Source organism: Olea europaea, chromosome 23 (genome assembly GCF_002742605.1).
Source record: "Olea europaea var. sylvestris chromosome 23, O_europaea_v1, whole genome shotgun sequence".
Lineage (NCBI taxonomy): Eukaryota > Viridiplantae > Streptophyta > Magnoliopsida > Lamiales > Oleaceae > Olea > Olea europaea.
This window is the reverse complement of record NC_036259.1, coordinates 10,192,540-10,208,990: the sequence shown is the minus strand read 5'-3', so window position 1 is coordinate 10,208,990 and position 16,451 is coordinate 10,192,540. Positions and strand designations below refer to the sequence as shown.

The 16,451-nt window shown below is 36.0% G+C and overlaps 1 protein-coding gene and 1 pseudogene across 1 annotated transcript; both read left to right on the top strand.

The window, feature by feature from the left end:
* Positions 1-1,162: 1,162 nt before the first annotated feature.
* On the top strand, positions 1,163-12,772 carry LOC111372350 (auxin response factor 17-like). The gene is made up of 14 exons (XM_022994648.1): positions 1,163-1,788; positions 1,923-2,035; positions 3,160-3,258; positions 3,346-3,402; positions 3,487-3,645; positions 3,732-3,816; positions 5,302-5,392; positions 5,891-6,055; positions 6,132-6,254; positions 6,773-6,848; positions 9,322-9,469; positions 9,577-10,703; positions 11,625-11,815; positions 12,357-12,772. Exons 1-14 carry the CDS (start codon positions 1,728-1,730, stop codon positions 12,559-12,561), a joined length of 2,700 nt encoding a protein of 899 aa, XP_022850416.1. The 5' UTR covers positions 1,163-1,727; the 3' UTR covers positions 12,562-12,772.
* Positions 12,773-15,280: 2,508 nt separating this feature from the next.
* Positions 15,281-16,451, top strand: LOC111372005 (annotated as a pseudogene).

Here is a 16,451-nt window from a genome sequence, read left to right as displayed (position 1 = left end):
GGACAAAACTCATCTTTCAGTTTATTTTATCTATTTTAAAAATTATAAGTATTTGAGTATACTTTTCAAGAGCTTAAGCTCTTCGCTAGACGTGGTACGAGAGAAGGTATTTGATAAATTTTAGCAACGTTTATCATTGGAAGCAATAAGATGATATCACCGACAAGATAGTATAAATGGTGGATTGAAGATTAATGATCAAAAAGGGAGTCAAGGCATATACCAAAAATGGCATGCTAGATTATTTGAGAGCAAACATATACTCTCAACAAAGGAGAGAATGAAGTCTAGTTGTGCTATATACCTCAGAGTCCGAATTAAATACGACACTACAAATCTTATGTGCAAGATCTTATATAAGTGAATAATTGACACCAACAAGAGAGCTGTGTTGCCTAATGAAATACAACGTAATGGTTACTTCTAGAATCACATTCACTTGTATGATGGTGCATATGACTTGTTAGCTACTTTCCATTAATTACGAGGTTGTTGAAAAGTAGGAATGTCGTATACATCGTTTTGACCCAAAATACAAACATTTCAAACAATTGATACAACTAACCAATGGGACTTGTTGATTCATCTTTGTAACATTCCAAAGACACATTTCAAACAGTTGACCACAAAAGCCTTGAACGAGCAAAATTTATAGCCTTGCCTTAGCAAATTAGCTATAAAGGCATACATGCAGACTAGCACTGTGTAGCTCTTGGTCGAGCGCTAAAGCAACCAAAAGAAGAGCCAAAATTAGTATATATCCGATATGATTTTGTTAAGCCATGTCTTTACAAACAGAAGAATTTAAATTAGCAATGATAAAAGTATAAATCAATATGATAAAATCTGTTATTATGCTGGAAAATATGTAATTGACGCAAAGAGATTGAAAGTAACGATAACCTCGTCAAGGACGTAGTCAATGTAAAGAATTTAAAGTAGGTGTTACATCCTTGAAAATTTTTTGTCAATACTGAAAAACAATCAATCACTATCCTATTATTAGAATTCACCATTTTCTACATCTAAATAGTCATTATTAACTACCTTAAATTCTTATGTTTTCTTACCTACTTTGTCAATAGTATATCAAAGTCATCTTTTAACAAGAAAGAGTTTCGAAGTGGAAGTTTTTCCAGTGTGTAATACATATATCATACTTCCAAAATTATATGTCACATAGCCATTTACTTCTACAAGCTTGCTTAAATTCAGACCCTCTTTCTCTCTAGATATCCGTACATAAAAACCAGAACGGAAAAGAAAAAAGTAGTTAAGTTTAAAGATCTGAAGCTACATTTTCGCTCTCGCTACAGAGAGATCTCAATACTGTTCACAAAAGCTACTCATCATTTTCTGCTTTTTCTTTTGCTTTCTCTGTTTCTCAGTTTCTTGTGGGTTCATTGCTCTCTGTAGCATCTTTTTAGGGTTCCTAAACTGCTAAATACTTCGAGATCTGCCTCACATAGTAGTAGAATTTTTTCTTCATTTGTTTTTTTTTTTTTTTTTTTCCCTCGAGCGAAAGAGAAGAATCTGCAAACTGGATTGGGGGGTTTTCTGGTTATAAACGAAGAATATGTGAGGGTCCTGTTTAAATTTCTTTTGGTGGGCTGGGGGGGTCAAGTCATATGTTAAAGAGTATCAATTGATTTATAAATACAATTTTTAGTCTGTATTTTGGAGTAATATATTAGGCATTTCTTTAGCTGCTTTCATTTTTCTGGAATATGAGGTTATCTTCTTCCTCCTCCTCTTCTTCTGCGGGCTATAATCCTCAGCTTGAGGAAGGTATGCTTTATTTTAATTTCTTGTTTAAAACTTTCCGTAGATGCATATGGGTTTTCTTTTTTAGTTATTAAATTTACATATATTTTATGGGAAATATTTAATTTTAGTGTTTTCTGGGTTGGGGGTGCTGGCAGGTGAGAAAAAATGCTTGAATTCAGAGCTGTGGCACGCATGCGCAGGCCCTCTGGTGTCCCTTCCCCAAGTCGGGAGTCGTGTTGTGTATTTTCCCCAGGGACACAGCGAACAGGTAACTAGGATTGCACTTGAAATAATTGTAGCACATTCATATGCTCTGCTTTGACATTCGGAGGATTGGTGTATACACAGTGTGTGGCATCCCTGGGGTAGGGGTGCACGTTTGGTTAGTTTTTATGGCATACGTATTTCTGTGTTTTCAGTAGTTTAGCAATTCTTTTGCTTAGGTTACTTACTAGTGCAACTTTTCATATGATTTTGACCTGAAATTCTGGATAAATGATTGTACATATTTATTGGTGGCTGTTAGTTTACAAGAACAGTTTATCCAACTGTCATCTACATCAAAACAAGTCACTTATATGTCCCACTTGATGTTGGTTGTACATCAGTAGTACAAATTTCTAAGGAAAATGAAGGAAAGAAAATGATCTCAGGATGCTCTTCAAGTTTTATGGTTATCAAGTGTAGTCAGATTGTTTAAACATATTTGCCGTTTATGGGTGAATTTGTTCTTATTACGCCCCAGTTTAGTGGGGATTAAAATCAGATTTTTAGTAGATTTTCATAAGAGTTGATGAAATGTGTAGTTGAAAAGTTGTGGCTCCTTTAAAATATGTGGTTAAAATTAGATATCGACTTTAACTTATATTAAATTTTCTGGATTTTAATTTTTACCAAATAGGGGCTACAAATTTTTCTTGGAAAATGAAAGACTTTTGGTTGATGAATTATTGGTTGAAACCTGGTTAGCAAGATACAGCTATACAGTGTAACCTGTCACTGTTTATTGCACTTCTTTTCCGTGCTACCAAAACTGTTTCTCTGCATATTTGTTGCTGAGGGGGTGTGTTGGTTGAAATTTTTCTCACGAGTCCTATTGTAGTGGCTATTCTGCAATTAAGGCCCTGTTTGTTTACCATTCTTTGGCCAAAAAAATGAAAAATATGATTGTTATTCATCACATCAATATTTGACTTCTTCTCTCTTGTGTGGGTTCCATAACGGTTATATTTTTCATTCTTATTCTTATAAGAATGAGAATCAAATGGGGGCTAATTGTTGTTCAAGCTTCAGGAATGATGTCACTTGAAAGCTGCATCTATATGGTGTTACTTTTGCTTAGCCCTTCACACTTCTTAATAATTTGTGCTATAAATTATTATATATGAACAGGTTACTGCCTCAACCAACAAGGAAGTAGATGCTACTAGCCCCAGCTATCCTGGCTTATCACCACAACTTATATGCCAGCTTCACAATGTGACTATGCATGTGAGTTGCGTTTAGAACTCTATATTTGTTCATCTGTATGTTTTTTTCCCACTGTATACATACGAACAGGTTTTGTTCTTATATCAGGCAGATGTGGAAACGGATGAAGTATATGCACAGATGACTTTGCAACCACTCAGTCCTGTACTGTTCTTTTGACATCTTTATTTATTTGTGTATCTTCATATTGCGTGGTTGCTCTCTTGATTAACTCATTGATTTCGTTAGGATGAGCAAAAGGACTTATGCCTGCTTCCAGCAGAACTTGGCACCCCTAGTAAACAGCCCTCCAATTATTTCTGTAAAACTTTGACTGCAAGTGACACCAGCACTCATGGAGGATTCTCTGTCCCTCGCCGATCTGCTGAGAAAGTCTTTCCTTCTCTTGTATGTTTGATCGTACCTCCAGAATCTGACCTCATTTTCTATGATATGCTGTTATTTGTCTAAGTTGTCATCTACGGCCTCTTCAGGATTACTCTCAAACACCTCCTTGTCAAGAGTTGATTGCGAAGGATCTCCATGGAAATGAGTGGAAGTTCAGGCATATTTTTCGAGGTGAGTATCCCTTAGGAAATGTTTTCTTGAAATTTCTTCAATTTGATTTTGTAAAGTGTTGTAAATTTCCTTATCGGTGTACAGTTTCTTCAATGATTACAAAATTTAAGCAAGCATATTGTTTCCATGCCCAATCCAATGGCTTCTCTTAGTCCTCTCATTTCACTCTTAATGCTTGGTATGCTACTTCCTTGTCAACATGTCCTTCTATTTATCAGAAAATGGTTTTCCCCCAAAATTTCAATCCAGAAATTGCTCCATTTTTATTTTTTACTCTTCAAAGTGGCAAAGCTGATGTTTTTTTTTTTTTTTTTGTTCTGCATCCTTTTTTTTTGGGGTGGGGGTGTGCGGGGCTATGGAGGGCTAATTGGAGATGAGGGGATGGTTACTGTATAATTGCGAGCACTATTCAGGCCTGCCACTTAAGAGTTAGATAGTCAAGGGAGTTCTAAAATGACATACGGGTGGTTGTTAGCTTCCTGCAATTGTGGAAGTTTGGTGCTGGCAATTACAGATGGCAACTAGCTGGAACCCAAAAGAATCATACAGCTTGACTGAGACTTGAAAAGTTGAGTTAGATTTTGGTAGCACATTGTTCTGGCAATATCACAATGCTGTAGATCTAACTAGGTGGTATTTCTTTAATATGAAGAAGCATTAGACATAATAAATTAGTAAATCTGGTTTCTTTCATGCATTCATCCTGAGGAGGCTGATTAAATTGGTGCAGAGTCAACTGAGGGCTTGTCTGGGTCTCCTTTATTGCTGAATTAGGTGTGTAGAAGACTCATGGTATTGCCACTTGTTGAACTGCCATACGGGATTTATTTATTTACTTTTATTTTTTATTTTTTGGTGTGCCATCTGGCTAGTTTCAATTCTTATGTCTAACAAAGGCCTGGAAGAAAGAATCTACCGAACAGAAGGTTCAGAAATGTGCTTCGAGAAATGGAGAAAATGGCTTCGAAACTGCAGAAACTTTTAATGGCCTGATCACTATTATGGACACTGGCCCTTTGAGGTCTTATGACTTCCCTTTATGCATAATGATAAATGTGTTCCATAATACCTCCATTTTTACTTACATGACATGTCAGATGTCCAAAAAACTCTATTTAACCTCTCTCTGATTTAGTGATTTGGAAGAGAAGCAAACCAAATGGTATTGGTAGTAATGAACTAACAGGTCTGACCGGAAAAAATCATCAGGAAAACTTCTTGTCTATCTCATTAATTTAGGTAACAAGTTTTATTTAGTTCTGCAATTGAGTGGAAAATGTAAAGAGATTTGCTGAAGGTGGGCTCTGGATTATCATGGTGTCTTAGTTCGGTTGTTGGACAATTTTCTTTTCTAGCTCTTGTATATTTTCCTTTTTACTGAACAAGGGCTAAGGACGTTCATGTATAATCTACGGAGATCATATTTGCTTATTAGATATGGTGACCAACTTCTGAAATTTCAGTTCATCTTATTTTCATTTCCAGGACAGCCAAAGAGGCATCTCCTTACGACAGGGTGGAGTGTGTTCGTCAGTGCAAAGCGACTTGTTGCTGGAGATTCAGTGATTTTCATCTGGTAGGCACAGTTGTCTGCATGCATGTGAGATCTTCATGAATAAGCTTTCACGTGTTTGCATCTCCTTCTCTTATGTGTGTTTGCATGTGTGCTAATATATGCTAGAATTTTATATACATACCCATTTCATGTTATTGTTTTTAAGTATGTTTCTGTAGCTTGTTGGTTGAGAGAATAAAACTCATTAAGAAGCTTAGAAAGATGCTTCTGTGGGTCCCTTGGGAAAGAGCTCTTGGTATAGCTTCTTCTTGATGCATAGTGATCTGGACTAAAGTTTTTATGTTTTCTACCCCATTGTGTTTCACAACCAGTGAGAAGATCCTTTGGAAACTTTTGAAAGTATTAGGTCTCGCGTTGTGAGAGGAAACTTCTTTTTGATACAATTACTCTGCAAATCTGTCTGTCGTCAGATTTGGGGTTCATCGAAGCAGTTTCATCTCTTTTAGGTTTTGGAAGTATTGTTGCTCTAAATCAAGTTTTTTCCTTTTTTTCCATCAGGAATGAAAATAATCAGTTGTTATTGGGAATTCGGCGTGCTAATCGTCCACAAACTGTCATGCCATCGTCGGTTTTATCAAGCGATAGCATGCATATAGGTCTTCTTGCTGCTGCAGCTCATGCAGCAGCTACGAATAGTCGTTTCTGCATCTTTTACAATCCAAGGTGAAGAATCTGCTAGTATTTGTGGTATACAGCTATATATTGCTATTTTTTACATTTATGCTCTTCTTAATTTCAGGGCTAGTCCATCAGAGTTTGTAATACCTCTTGCAAAATATGCTAAAGCTTTGTATCATACCCGAGTTTCTTTGGGTATGCGCTTTCGGATGCTTTTTGAAACAGAAGAGTCAAGTGTCCGTAGGTATGTCTGGCTTTTTCCAACGTTCTCATCAAAAAGGGAGAAAAAAGAATGTTGTCCTTGTAATGTATATTCCTTGTATATACACTTGCATGCAAACTTAATGTCACACCTAAATGCTGCTGTAGCTGGTGAACTTAATAGATGAATTTCAGAGATTTTGAAATGGAATAGCATCAGGCATAGGTCAGTTTCTGGGTTCAGTGTTTACCTGGGTTACATCTGGTATCATAATTTCATAACAGCGTGTAATGCTGTATGCTTCTATGCCTTGTGTGCTTGGGATCTCCATTAGTTGACTTGATGAAGCTCATTTTTGTTTAGTTTCTTTATATAACCAGAATGTTCAAGTTGACGTGAACTCTGATTTCTCTCTTTCTGTTTGCTCGTCTATCTACTCATCTACATGTAAACAAATGTCGTGAAAATATAAAAACTAGTATACAAACAGAAGACTTATGGGTATGGTTTGTACTAAAATTCATTCATTCATTCATTCATTTATATATTTTAAAACTCAGGTACATGGGCACAATTACTGGCATTGGTGACTTGGATCCTGTTCGATGGCCAAACTCACATTGGCGCTCAGTGAAGGTTAGTAAAAGATAGCCTTATGCATGCATTGGCTTTTTTGTTTTTTTTTTTCCATTTTTTTTTATTTAACACTGTTGATGAGTCAATTTGCTACAAGCGTGCTGTTATGCAAGGATTTGTTATCTACTAATTGATAACCATGAATGACTGGAGATACTTGTATTTACTTTTACATTTTGCATCCACTTACATTCATAGAAAAAGCATTTATTCTTTTGTGAAATGTTCGAATATATTCAAATGTAAGACAATGTATTCCTACTCCTCAGTCATTGCACTGCTGCATCAAAACTACCAAAAGAGATATAATTAAAACGTTGAACCACCAGTAGTAACACCAAGAGCCCTGAAAGGGGGAAATTCAAATAATGTCTTCCCCCACCTCCTGAACCATTAAAAGCAGCATGAAAAAGTCCTTCCAAATCATCACCATCAGCTCCTACACCACCAAAAGTGATTTCTCCCTCTGAATAACTCAGCCATACATTGTCAGCTACATAGTGCTTCAGTTCTTCACTTGTTTTTTCACCTCATTATTTAAAAGGGAGATGTGAAAAATGCCAAACCGGGCAGCTGTAAACTTGGAAAGGTGGAGGAGAACAGATTGTGATGACAGCAACACTGCTACCTCAATTTGTCAAATGCACTCTCTCATGTTCTCCATCATCATTGGCAGAATCCTCTCTTCCACTTTATGGTTCTCGTTAAGCATTTTGGTCATTTTATTACATGTTTGGCAAAGCTTAAATATTTTTAAGCTCGTCAAATATACTTTTTATCCACACATTTCATATGATCCACAACTTATTATTCACTTATCTATGCAATCTGTAGGACCCGCTAATTATAATAAAAGCACTACCAAGCAAGCATTTAATTACCAGTGTTTCATATATTGTTCTCTGTTGTTGTCTGGCTCCAGTCTTATTGCCTAATACCACGCATATCAGTACACATCATTAGTTTTAGTATACTCCCTCTTCTAGAGTGTTGTACTGAGATTGCATCTCTTTGTAAGAAGAGTCTCTTTATATCTAAACAACATATGCCGTATGCTTCAATCACCTAAGTCCTTCCTATAATTTGTGTTCAAAAGAATTAAGTATGATTACATAGGTTCATTCGCTTATGGAATGCTATCTCAAACACATTTTATTAAAGTATATGTGCCAGTAATTATTTAATAACTTTTTGCATGATTTAAATCAGGAATTTAATTGAGCCTTATTATTAATAAATACATTTGGACGTAGGTACATAACTCTTTTTTTCTTTTTGCAGTTTCATTTCATCAATGGCACCACTACGTCAAATTATGTTATTTTAGTTTACTTCTCCTATTTACTAACTTGTTCTATTTCGATCTTACAAATTTACTGACATATATTTGGTGAAAACCTTAAAAATGATCTGGACTGATCTTTAAGTACTTGTTTAATATTCTGAACCAGACAGAATTGAATAGGACAACAAGAAAATTTTATATAGGATCTCTTTGTTTCACTTATCTCATTCTAGACATGTATGGCGCATAAACTTGCTGAAGACTAAAATTACCGTCCAAACTTGCCTAGAGAAAAAGGAAACAAGAGGCCAGGCGCTATTCTTCTTCTTAAGTCAACCATTTAAGCAACCCACTGAAATAAGGCCCATTCCCGTCCACTCATGTTCCTGTTCTTGGTTCAATTTGTACACGTATAAATACACACAAGGCTGATATATATATATCTTTAAGTACTTGTTTAATATTCTGAACCAGACAGAATTGAATAAGACAACTAGAAAATTTTATATAGGATCTCTTTGTTTCACTTATCACCGCATAAACTTGCTGAAGACTAAAATTACCATCCAAACTTGCCTAGAGAAAAAGGAAACAAGAGGCCAGGCTCCTATTCTTCTTCTTAAGTCAACCATTTAAGCAACCCACTGAAATAAGGCCCATTCCTGTCCACTCATGTTCCTGTTCTTGGTTCAATTTGTACACGTATAAATACACACAAGGCTGATATATATACTCACATAATTACATGTACCTGTCAGTTGAAGAAGCATAGTTTCTCAATCCTACAATACTAAAGCACAAATGTCTCAAATGGGATGTTGGATGTAACCATAGGTATGCTTAGATTAAACCAACTCCTCCATTTCCTCACACCCTAGAAATAAGAAAAATTGAAAAGAAAAGAAAAAATGCTTCCAAAGTGATTCTGCCCATGTCTGCAATCTAAAATAATATCAACTCCTGGACCAGACTCCAGGACCAGATTAAAAAGAGTTATGGTACTGAGTTTTGTTCATTGGGACCTGACCAATAGAGTGTCAACTGTCTCCATTCTTGTTTTCCACACACTTCAACTGTGCATTTGTTATGAAGCTTTCAACTGGTATAAAGTTTTTTCATCCATGTATGACACCTTCACCTTTAAACCTGATGATTTTAAAGCTTGATATCCTTTATTTGTTTATGCAGGTTGGTTGGGATGAATCAACTGCAGGGGAGAGGCAACCCCGAGTTTCCTTGTGGGAGATTGAACCACTAACGACCTTTCCCATGTATCCATCGCCATTCTCCCTCAGACTGAAGCGACCATGGCCATCTGGATTGCCCCCCTTCCCTGGTGTGGTTTATAATAGTTTGTCTCAGAAAAGTTATTATTTCATTTTCTGTCTCAATTTAGGTTTTTCTTGGCTGATTATCATAAGCCTTTACTCTTGCTTCATTTAGGTTTTAAAGATAGCGGTAGTATGAACATGAATTCCTCACTTGCATGGCTTCGTGGTGGTATTGGAGATCAGGGCTTACATGCACTGAATTTCCAGGCATTTGGTGTAAACCCCTGGATGCAGCCAAGTCTTGGTGCTTCTATGCTTGGTTTACAACCTAATGTTTACCAATCAATGGCCGCTGCTGCTCTCCAGGAAAGGGGTTCTTTAGATCCTTCCAAACTTGCCAATCAGTCCCTCCTGCAGTTTCAGCATAATGTTCCCAATAGTTCTGTTCCACTCGTCCAAAATCAGATATTGCAACAGTCCCACCCTCAACAAAATTTCCTCCAGGGCTATCCAGAAAGCAAAATAATATCACAGGGTCAGATTCTGCAGCAGCAATTGCAGCGGCATCAGACATTTAATGATCAGCAACAGCTTCAAACTCAGCAATCCCAGCAACTACATCAACAATTCCAAGATCAACAGCAAATTAACAAAACCATCTCTACTGGCTCTCACATAGCAGCCACTCAATCCCAGTTCACGCCTTTGCAAGCTGTGCCATCTATATGCCAGCAACAGAATTTCTCTGACCTCGTAGAGAACCATATAACTCCATCTAATAATGCAAGTCGTGTAAGATCATTTTCCTCTGAAGGATCATCCCACCTAGAGAGCATGCATGGACCTAGCCCTCTGGTCTCTCCTTCCTCATTATCAAAACGAGTTGCGTTAGAACCTCAACTTCCTTCCAGGGTTTCACAATTTGTAGTGCCCCGGACAGAAGAATTCATGATGCGTAATTCTAAAGTGCCTGAGATTTCCACCTTGTTGCCACCATTTCCTGGCAGAGAATTTTCGGAGTTTCAAGGTGTGACAGATTCCCATAACAATATGTTGTTTGGAGTTAATACAGACTCGTCTCTTATGCTACAGAATGGGATGTCAAACCTTAGAAATAATAGCAGCGAGAATGAATCATTTTCTATGCCATATGCAACATCTACTTTCACTAGTGCCACGGGCACCAATTTTCCACTTAGCTCAGACATGACTGCTTCAAGTTGTGTAGATGAATCAGGTTTCTTGCAGTCTTCGGAAAACGTGGATCAAAGCAATGCACCCGATCGAACCTTTGTGAAGGTCAGTTAGATTGTTATCTTTTCCAACCTTCACTTTATTGTATGGTACCTGTCACATTTCTTTTGGAACATATAGAATTATAATCATTGAGAAATCATCCTAAATGGGACACCATTGGAGGCGCGCGTTGGTTGGGATGAACTCAGTTAAAACAGTACCATGATCTATTGTTCTACTGGAGCTACCTACTTGGGTCAATTACCCTATATTTTGACGATCAGTTAAAACACTTATTTAACTATTTAAATTGAACTGATCCCACACTATGACCTTGTGAGTCTTTCATAGCTCAGAATTTACATGTTGGGATGAAAATGGAGGGGTATTTAGCACTCAAAATGTAGATATCAATTCATGCTGTCAGCAAACTACTACTTGTTTAGGTGCTGGTACTACATACTAGGTCTTAAACAAAGGTTATCAAGTCAAATTGTAAATACCAAGTTGAGAAAGAAAGGTTCTGCTACAAACCATTTAAAATTTTGAAGCATATTTAGGTTGTTTGACTCCGTTCTACTACTTTTCTTACATCGATATATATTTAATTCTCCTATTATTTAGTGTATTTTATGATTTTCGTGCTACTCCAGTGCTGATGTATTCCTCTTAAGCATTTAATATAGGGCTCACAAATGGAAGGATGAACTCATACATTTCTAGCTCCGTATGAAGCGTTTTCTTCTGATTGATTATTTTGTTTTATGATGCGACTTTTCCTTATTTTTTTCCCCTGATAGACATCTTAAGACACGTTGTCAAGGTGGTGTCACCCAAACGAACTAGTTTTTACACTATATTTATGACCTTTTCTGATTCATATTGTAGGGGAATTTTTCCTTCCCCAAGAGTATGCTTGGCTTTCTTTGTGCTATAATTGGTTCTCTTCATGTGGAAACTATTCAAATAGTTTACTTCTTGCAGGTTTACAAGTCAGGGACCTTTGGACGATCACTCAATATTTCCAAATTTAGCAGCTATCAAGAGCTGCGAAGTGAGCTTGCTCGCTTATTTGGCCTTGAAGGCCTACTGGAAAACCCTCAGAGATCAGGCTGGCAGCTTGTATTTGTTGACCGAGAGAATGATATTCTTCTCCTCGGTGATGACCCTTGGCAGTAAGTGCTGAGCATTTTCTGGCAGTTTGATATTGCTTCCAATATTGTAAATTTATGGATCATCATAGCATAAATTAGTCTCCTGGAAATTCTTATCTTTTGAAGCTGCCTTAGTATTTCTATACTTCCTTGCTCGTGTAAGTTAAGTCGACCATTGTGTGAGGATTCTGTCTCGTCTTTGGTATTAAATTGAATAAAAGAATGAGCTGTCTATTTGTCAACTTGATTTTCAAGGTCAACACCCATATCATCTGGCATCAAGTTTGAGAAAATGTTTGTTAGCAATTTAAGCTAAATTACAAAATGAGTTGTCTCTCTGGGTGTTGAAAATGTTAGCAGCTAACGGATGCGCCGGTTGATTTTGGTTGGATTTATTGTGGATTTTGCTTCATGAACTGAATAGAGTGGAGAAATTTTCCTGCGTAGTCCATCCCAAATTTATAAAATAAGGCTTAGTTTGTCGTCATTAAGAATCCTTTTTATTAATCATGTGTCTTTTTTTTTTCTTTTTCTTTTCTTTTTTTTTTTTTGGCTTTTTCAGGGAATTTGTAAACAGCGTCTGGTATATCAAGATCCTATCACCAATTGAAGTGCAGCAGATGGGAAAAGAGGGACTTGACCTTCCAAATTCTGCTCAAATGCACAATCTTTCCAGCAGTGGTACCAGCTGTGATGATTATGCGAGTCGTAAGGCCACCAGAAGTAACTTAAATGGGATAACATCCGTGGGGTCACTCGACTACTGATGTTTGAACTATTCCAAAGGTTATTCTGTACCGTATTTTACTCAATGATGGCCATGGTTTATGTTGGGCAAATATTTTTGGTGCCTCTGGATATGTGCTCTATCTAGCTAAAGTCGATCAATCTAACTTTGTATGCTACTTATTTAGATTTTTATGTTATAACGTGAATACTCGTCCTTATAAAACTTCTCTTTGGTATTGTTGGAACTGTCAAAATCTGTTGGGTGGTGGTCAAGATGGCTACGTTTAATCTACTTTATTCTGGATATTGCTGACAGATTCATGTTTAATTGTCCCTCTTTTTGGACCCCTAATGACTCGTTTCTCCTTGGTGGCACGAAGCCTTGACAAAATGTCAATTAACTATGCTCGATGGACACGAATAAGTTCAAGTTATTAGAGCCTGTTGTCTATCCATTTAAGTGGATATCGGGGTTAATGTGTACGTCGCTCTAAATGTAGCTCAACAGGAATTAGAGTTACGTCTCTTTTTCATTTTTATTTAGAGTTTTTACGTGTTTTCACGCCATTTGAGACGGGATCTCCTGATGGAACCTTTAGATCCATCGACATATGAGCCTTCACATGAGGGATATTCAATTTTTTAAGATAAGTTGATACTTCTTTGTTCTTGGATGCATTATGATGAAAGGGAGAGAAGGGATGGATCATCTGCCGATCTGTGATCAAAGATTCTATGCATGCTAAAGTTAGGACTTTAAGTACGCTTATCGAACGGTTCAAAAAATCACTTCAAAAAGGGTAATTTGACCAAAACGTCCTTGACCTATGGGGTCAGTGCGAAAATGTTCGTAAGTATCAATTTTGGCATTGACGTCCTCAATTTACCAATTCATTTCTGTAAGACATTTTTTTTTTTTTGACAATTTCCATCCAAATTAGCAGTAAATTATGAGCATGTAATGCACCACTTTGAAGGAAAGTAACATGTTAAATTATTAGCGATACTTTGACACAAATGGTCCTTAAGCTTTGTTTTCAATGGAAAATGGTCGCCAACTTCTACTTTTTGGTACAAATAGTCCTTTGTTGAAACTATACTTAAATTGTTGTGTATTTTATGAAATAGTATGAGATAAATTAAATTATGCTCATAGTTAATTAACTAACATATCAGAGGAAATTATTAGTTTTATTATTAAGTAATTAATTATTTTAATATTTAAACTTTCATCTAGTGGATATTAAAAAATGAAAAATCTTGTGTCAAGGATTGGATCCTAAAAACACTTTCATTTTCGTGCTTGTGTGGAAGTGATTTTTAAAAGTGGTTTTTGAAGAATGTGTAGTTAACAAATATGAAAATTTTATTTTAAAAATGTGAAAATGATTATTTTTTGTATTAAGCCACATGTATGTTATGATGTCCAAAATGTACAAGTAACATAACATCATTGGAGGGTTGAAAACAGTTTTTTCAATCCTCCAATCAGTGATCAAAATTCGACATTTTAAACTTTAATGACCAATCAAAGACATGGATTTAAGTTCAATGGTCAAAACTCGATATTTTTCAAAATTCAGTAGTATAACTCGATATTTTAAAGTTCAGTGGTCAATCAAAGATATGGACTTAAATTCAATGACTATTGGAACAATTAACTTGAATCTAACTGTCATTTATTTATATATTTTGCATTACGACTTTATTAATAAAATTGATATTATGCGTAAAGTGTTGTATATGTTACGAATATTTTGAAATAAATTAAATTTATGTTCATAATTAGTTAACTAATGTGCTAAAAATGTAATATAAGCTGTGCAAATCATAAGTAGAGGGAAGGTATTTTTTTGAAACACAAGGGATTGTGTTCTTGCAAAGCCTAATTGATTTGTAATTACACTGAAACAGCTTGAGTGGCTTGAACAAATTTATAATTAATATTAAATTTGTTCTCATCATTAAAATGCAGATAAACTTCAAACAAAGTCCTCAAATTTTACTTTTTTTAACGTAAATAGAAGAATAATTCTATTAAATAAAATTATTTGAGGATCTAATCAGTGACATAAGAACTTTTAAGGTTAGCCAAAAACGATGTCACTCATGTTATTCTATTCACTATGTCAATGTCAATTGCCAAAATTCAAACATCGGGGACGATCTACATACTGATCTCATAGGTTAAAGAAGTTTTGTGCCAATTCTCCTTTTAATAACAATACTCGAGAGTTTTAGCATTTTCCTTATCCGTAGTTTTAACATTTTACTCGCTGGTCGTCTTTGGCTAAGCTTAAAAGTTCCGCCAAACATGTTGTCGCACATATATAAAAGCTTTTTATAGAACCCGCAAAGAAAAAATCCAATTAATCAATCATGTCAACTGAATTTTGCACTTCTTGATAAATATAATCATTTTGTTATTCTAAACAATAGAACTTGTTATTCTTAAGCTAATGAATTTATGTATAGCACAGTACCAACTACCTCTCTAATCTTCTTGTACTCTTTCTTACATGCATCTGATAGTTTAGGTTTACTAACAAAAATCATATGCTTTTGTCCTAACACCAAGTATTTACACAGCCTGGTAGTTTGGAACATACATGCCTCATTTCCAACTGAATTATTCAGCTACAGCTTGGAATGTCAGGTACACTATTAGAATGTTTGGTCTAATAGATTGAATCGAGACTATGAAATTTAAATAAGTTCAAATTTTGTTCAATGTAACGTCAGAAAAAGTAAACGAAGATGAGGTCCGAAGAAAACCAGCCATTGCTGCATCAGCTTCAGGATTGATCTGCTGATTCAATTGAAGAATTCTTGGAAAACAAGCCAGTGGGCATGAATCTGATGAGTTTGTACCCTGGACTAATTACATGGGAGTCCAAATTGTTGTGGTTTCTATCTGGAGCTTCTATTATAACTACATGCTGAGTTTTGTTACAGTGATGTTCATTGGGCACTTGGGCGCAGTCGAGCTAGCAGCCGCCTCCATTGCCAGTGTCGAAATTCAAGGCCTTGCTTATGGAGTGATGGTAAGTATTAAAGCCTTGTTTGATCCACCTTTTTTCAAAAAAAATACATTCTTAAACAGTGATTTGACATTATTTCAACCACACATTCTTCAATAAAATAATATTACCCTCAAATTCAAAATTTTTCCTTATTTTTTAACCATACATTTCTCATCAATACACTACTCAAATGCATTCTTATTAAAATAATGTGGCTCAAACAAGAGCTTAATATCTGTTCTATCTTTTTGAGAAATCAAAATTATTGAAATTTCTCTTAGAATGATGAATGATGATTATATGCAGCTGGGGATGGCAAGTGCTGTTCAAACAGTTTGTGGGCAAGCTTATGGAGCAAAGCAATATGGAACAATGGGAATCATATTCCAGAAAGCAATTGTATTGCATATTGGTGCATCTGTTATCCTCACATTCGTCTACTGGTATTCAGGGTGCATCCTCAAATTCATCGGCCAATCAGATAGCGTTGCTGAAAACAGGCAAGTTTTTGCTCGTGGACTCATCCTTCAACTATATGCATTTGCAATTAGCTGTCCAATGCAAATGTGTCTCCAGGCACAGAACATTGTGAACACTTTAGCCTATATGGCCGTTGGTGTATTTTTGTTGCATGTTCTGCTGAGTTGGCTCATGGCTATGTTTTCGACTGGGGACTATTGGGATCTTATCTTACGCTTATTTTCTCGTGGTGGTTGCTCGTGATTGTGCAAGGACTTTACATAATTCTGACTCCTGCTTGCAAAGAGACTTAGCTTGGTTTCTCCATGCAAGTTTTTAGGGGCATTTGGGCTTTCTTTAAGCTCAGTGTTGCTTCTGCTATTATGTTATGCTACGATTCAGAAACTACTTGTCGATTTTATATCCTGCAAGTGTACAGATCGTAA

Coding starts and splice junctions, on each gene's coding strand:
- LOC111372350 (XM_022994648.1), top strand. CDS start 1,728: ATGAGGTTATCTTCTTCCTCCTCCTCTTCTTCTGCGGGCTATAATCCT. Junction 6,849..9,321: donor CACATTGGCGCTCAGTGAAG/GTTAGTAAAAGA, acceptor TTGTTTATGCAG/GTTGGTTGGGATGAATCAAC. Junction 9,470..9,576: donor TGGATTGCCCCCCTTCCCTG/GTGTGGTTTATA, acceptor TGCTTCATTTAG/GTTTTAAAGATAGCGGTAGT.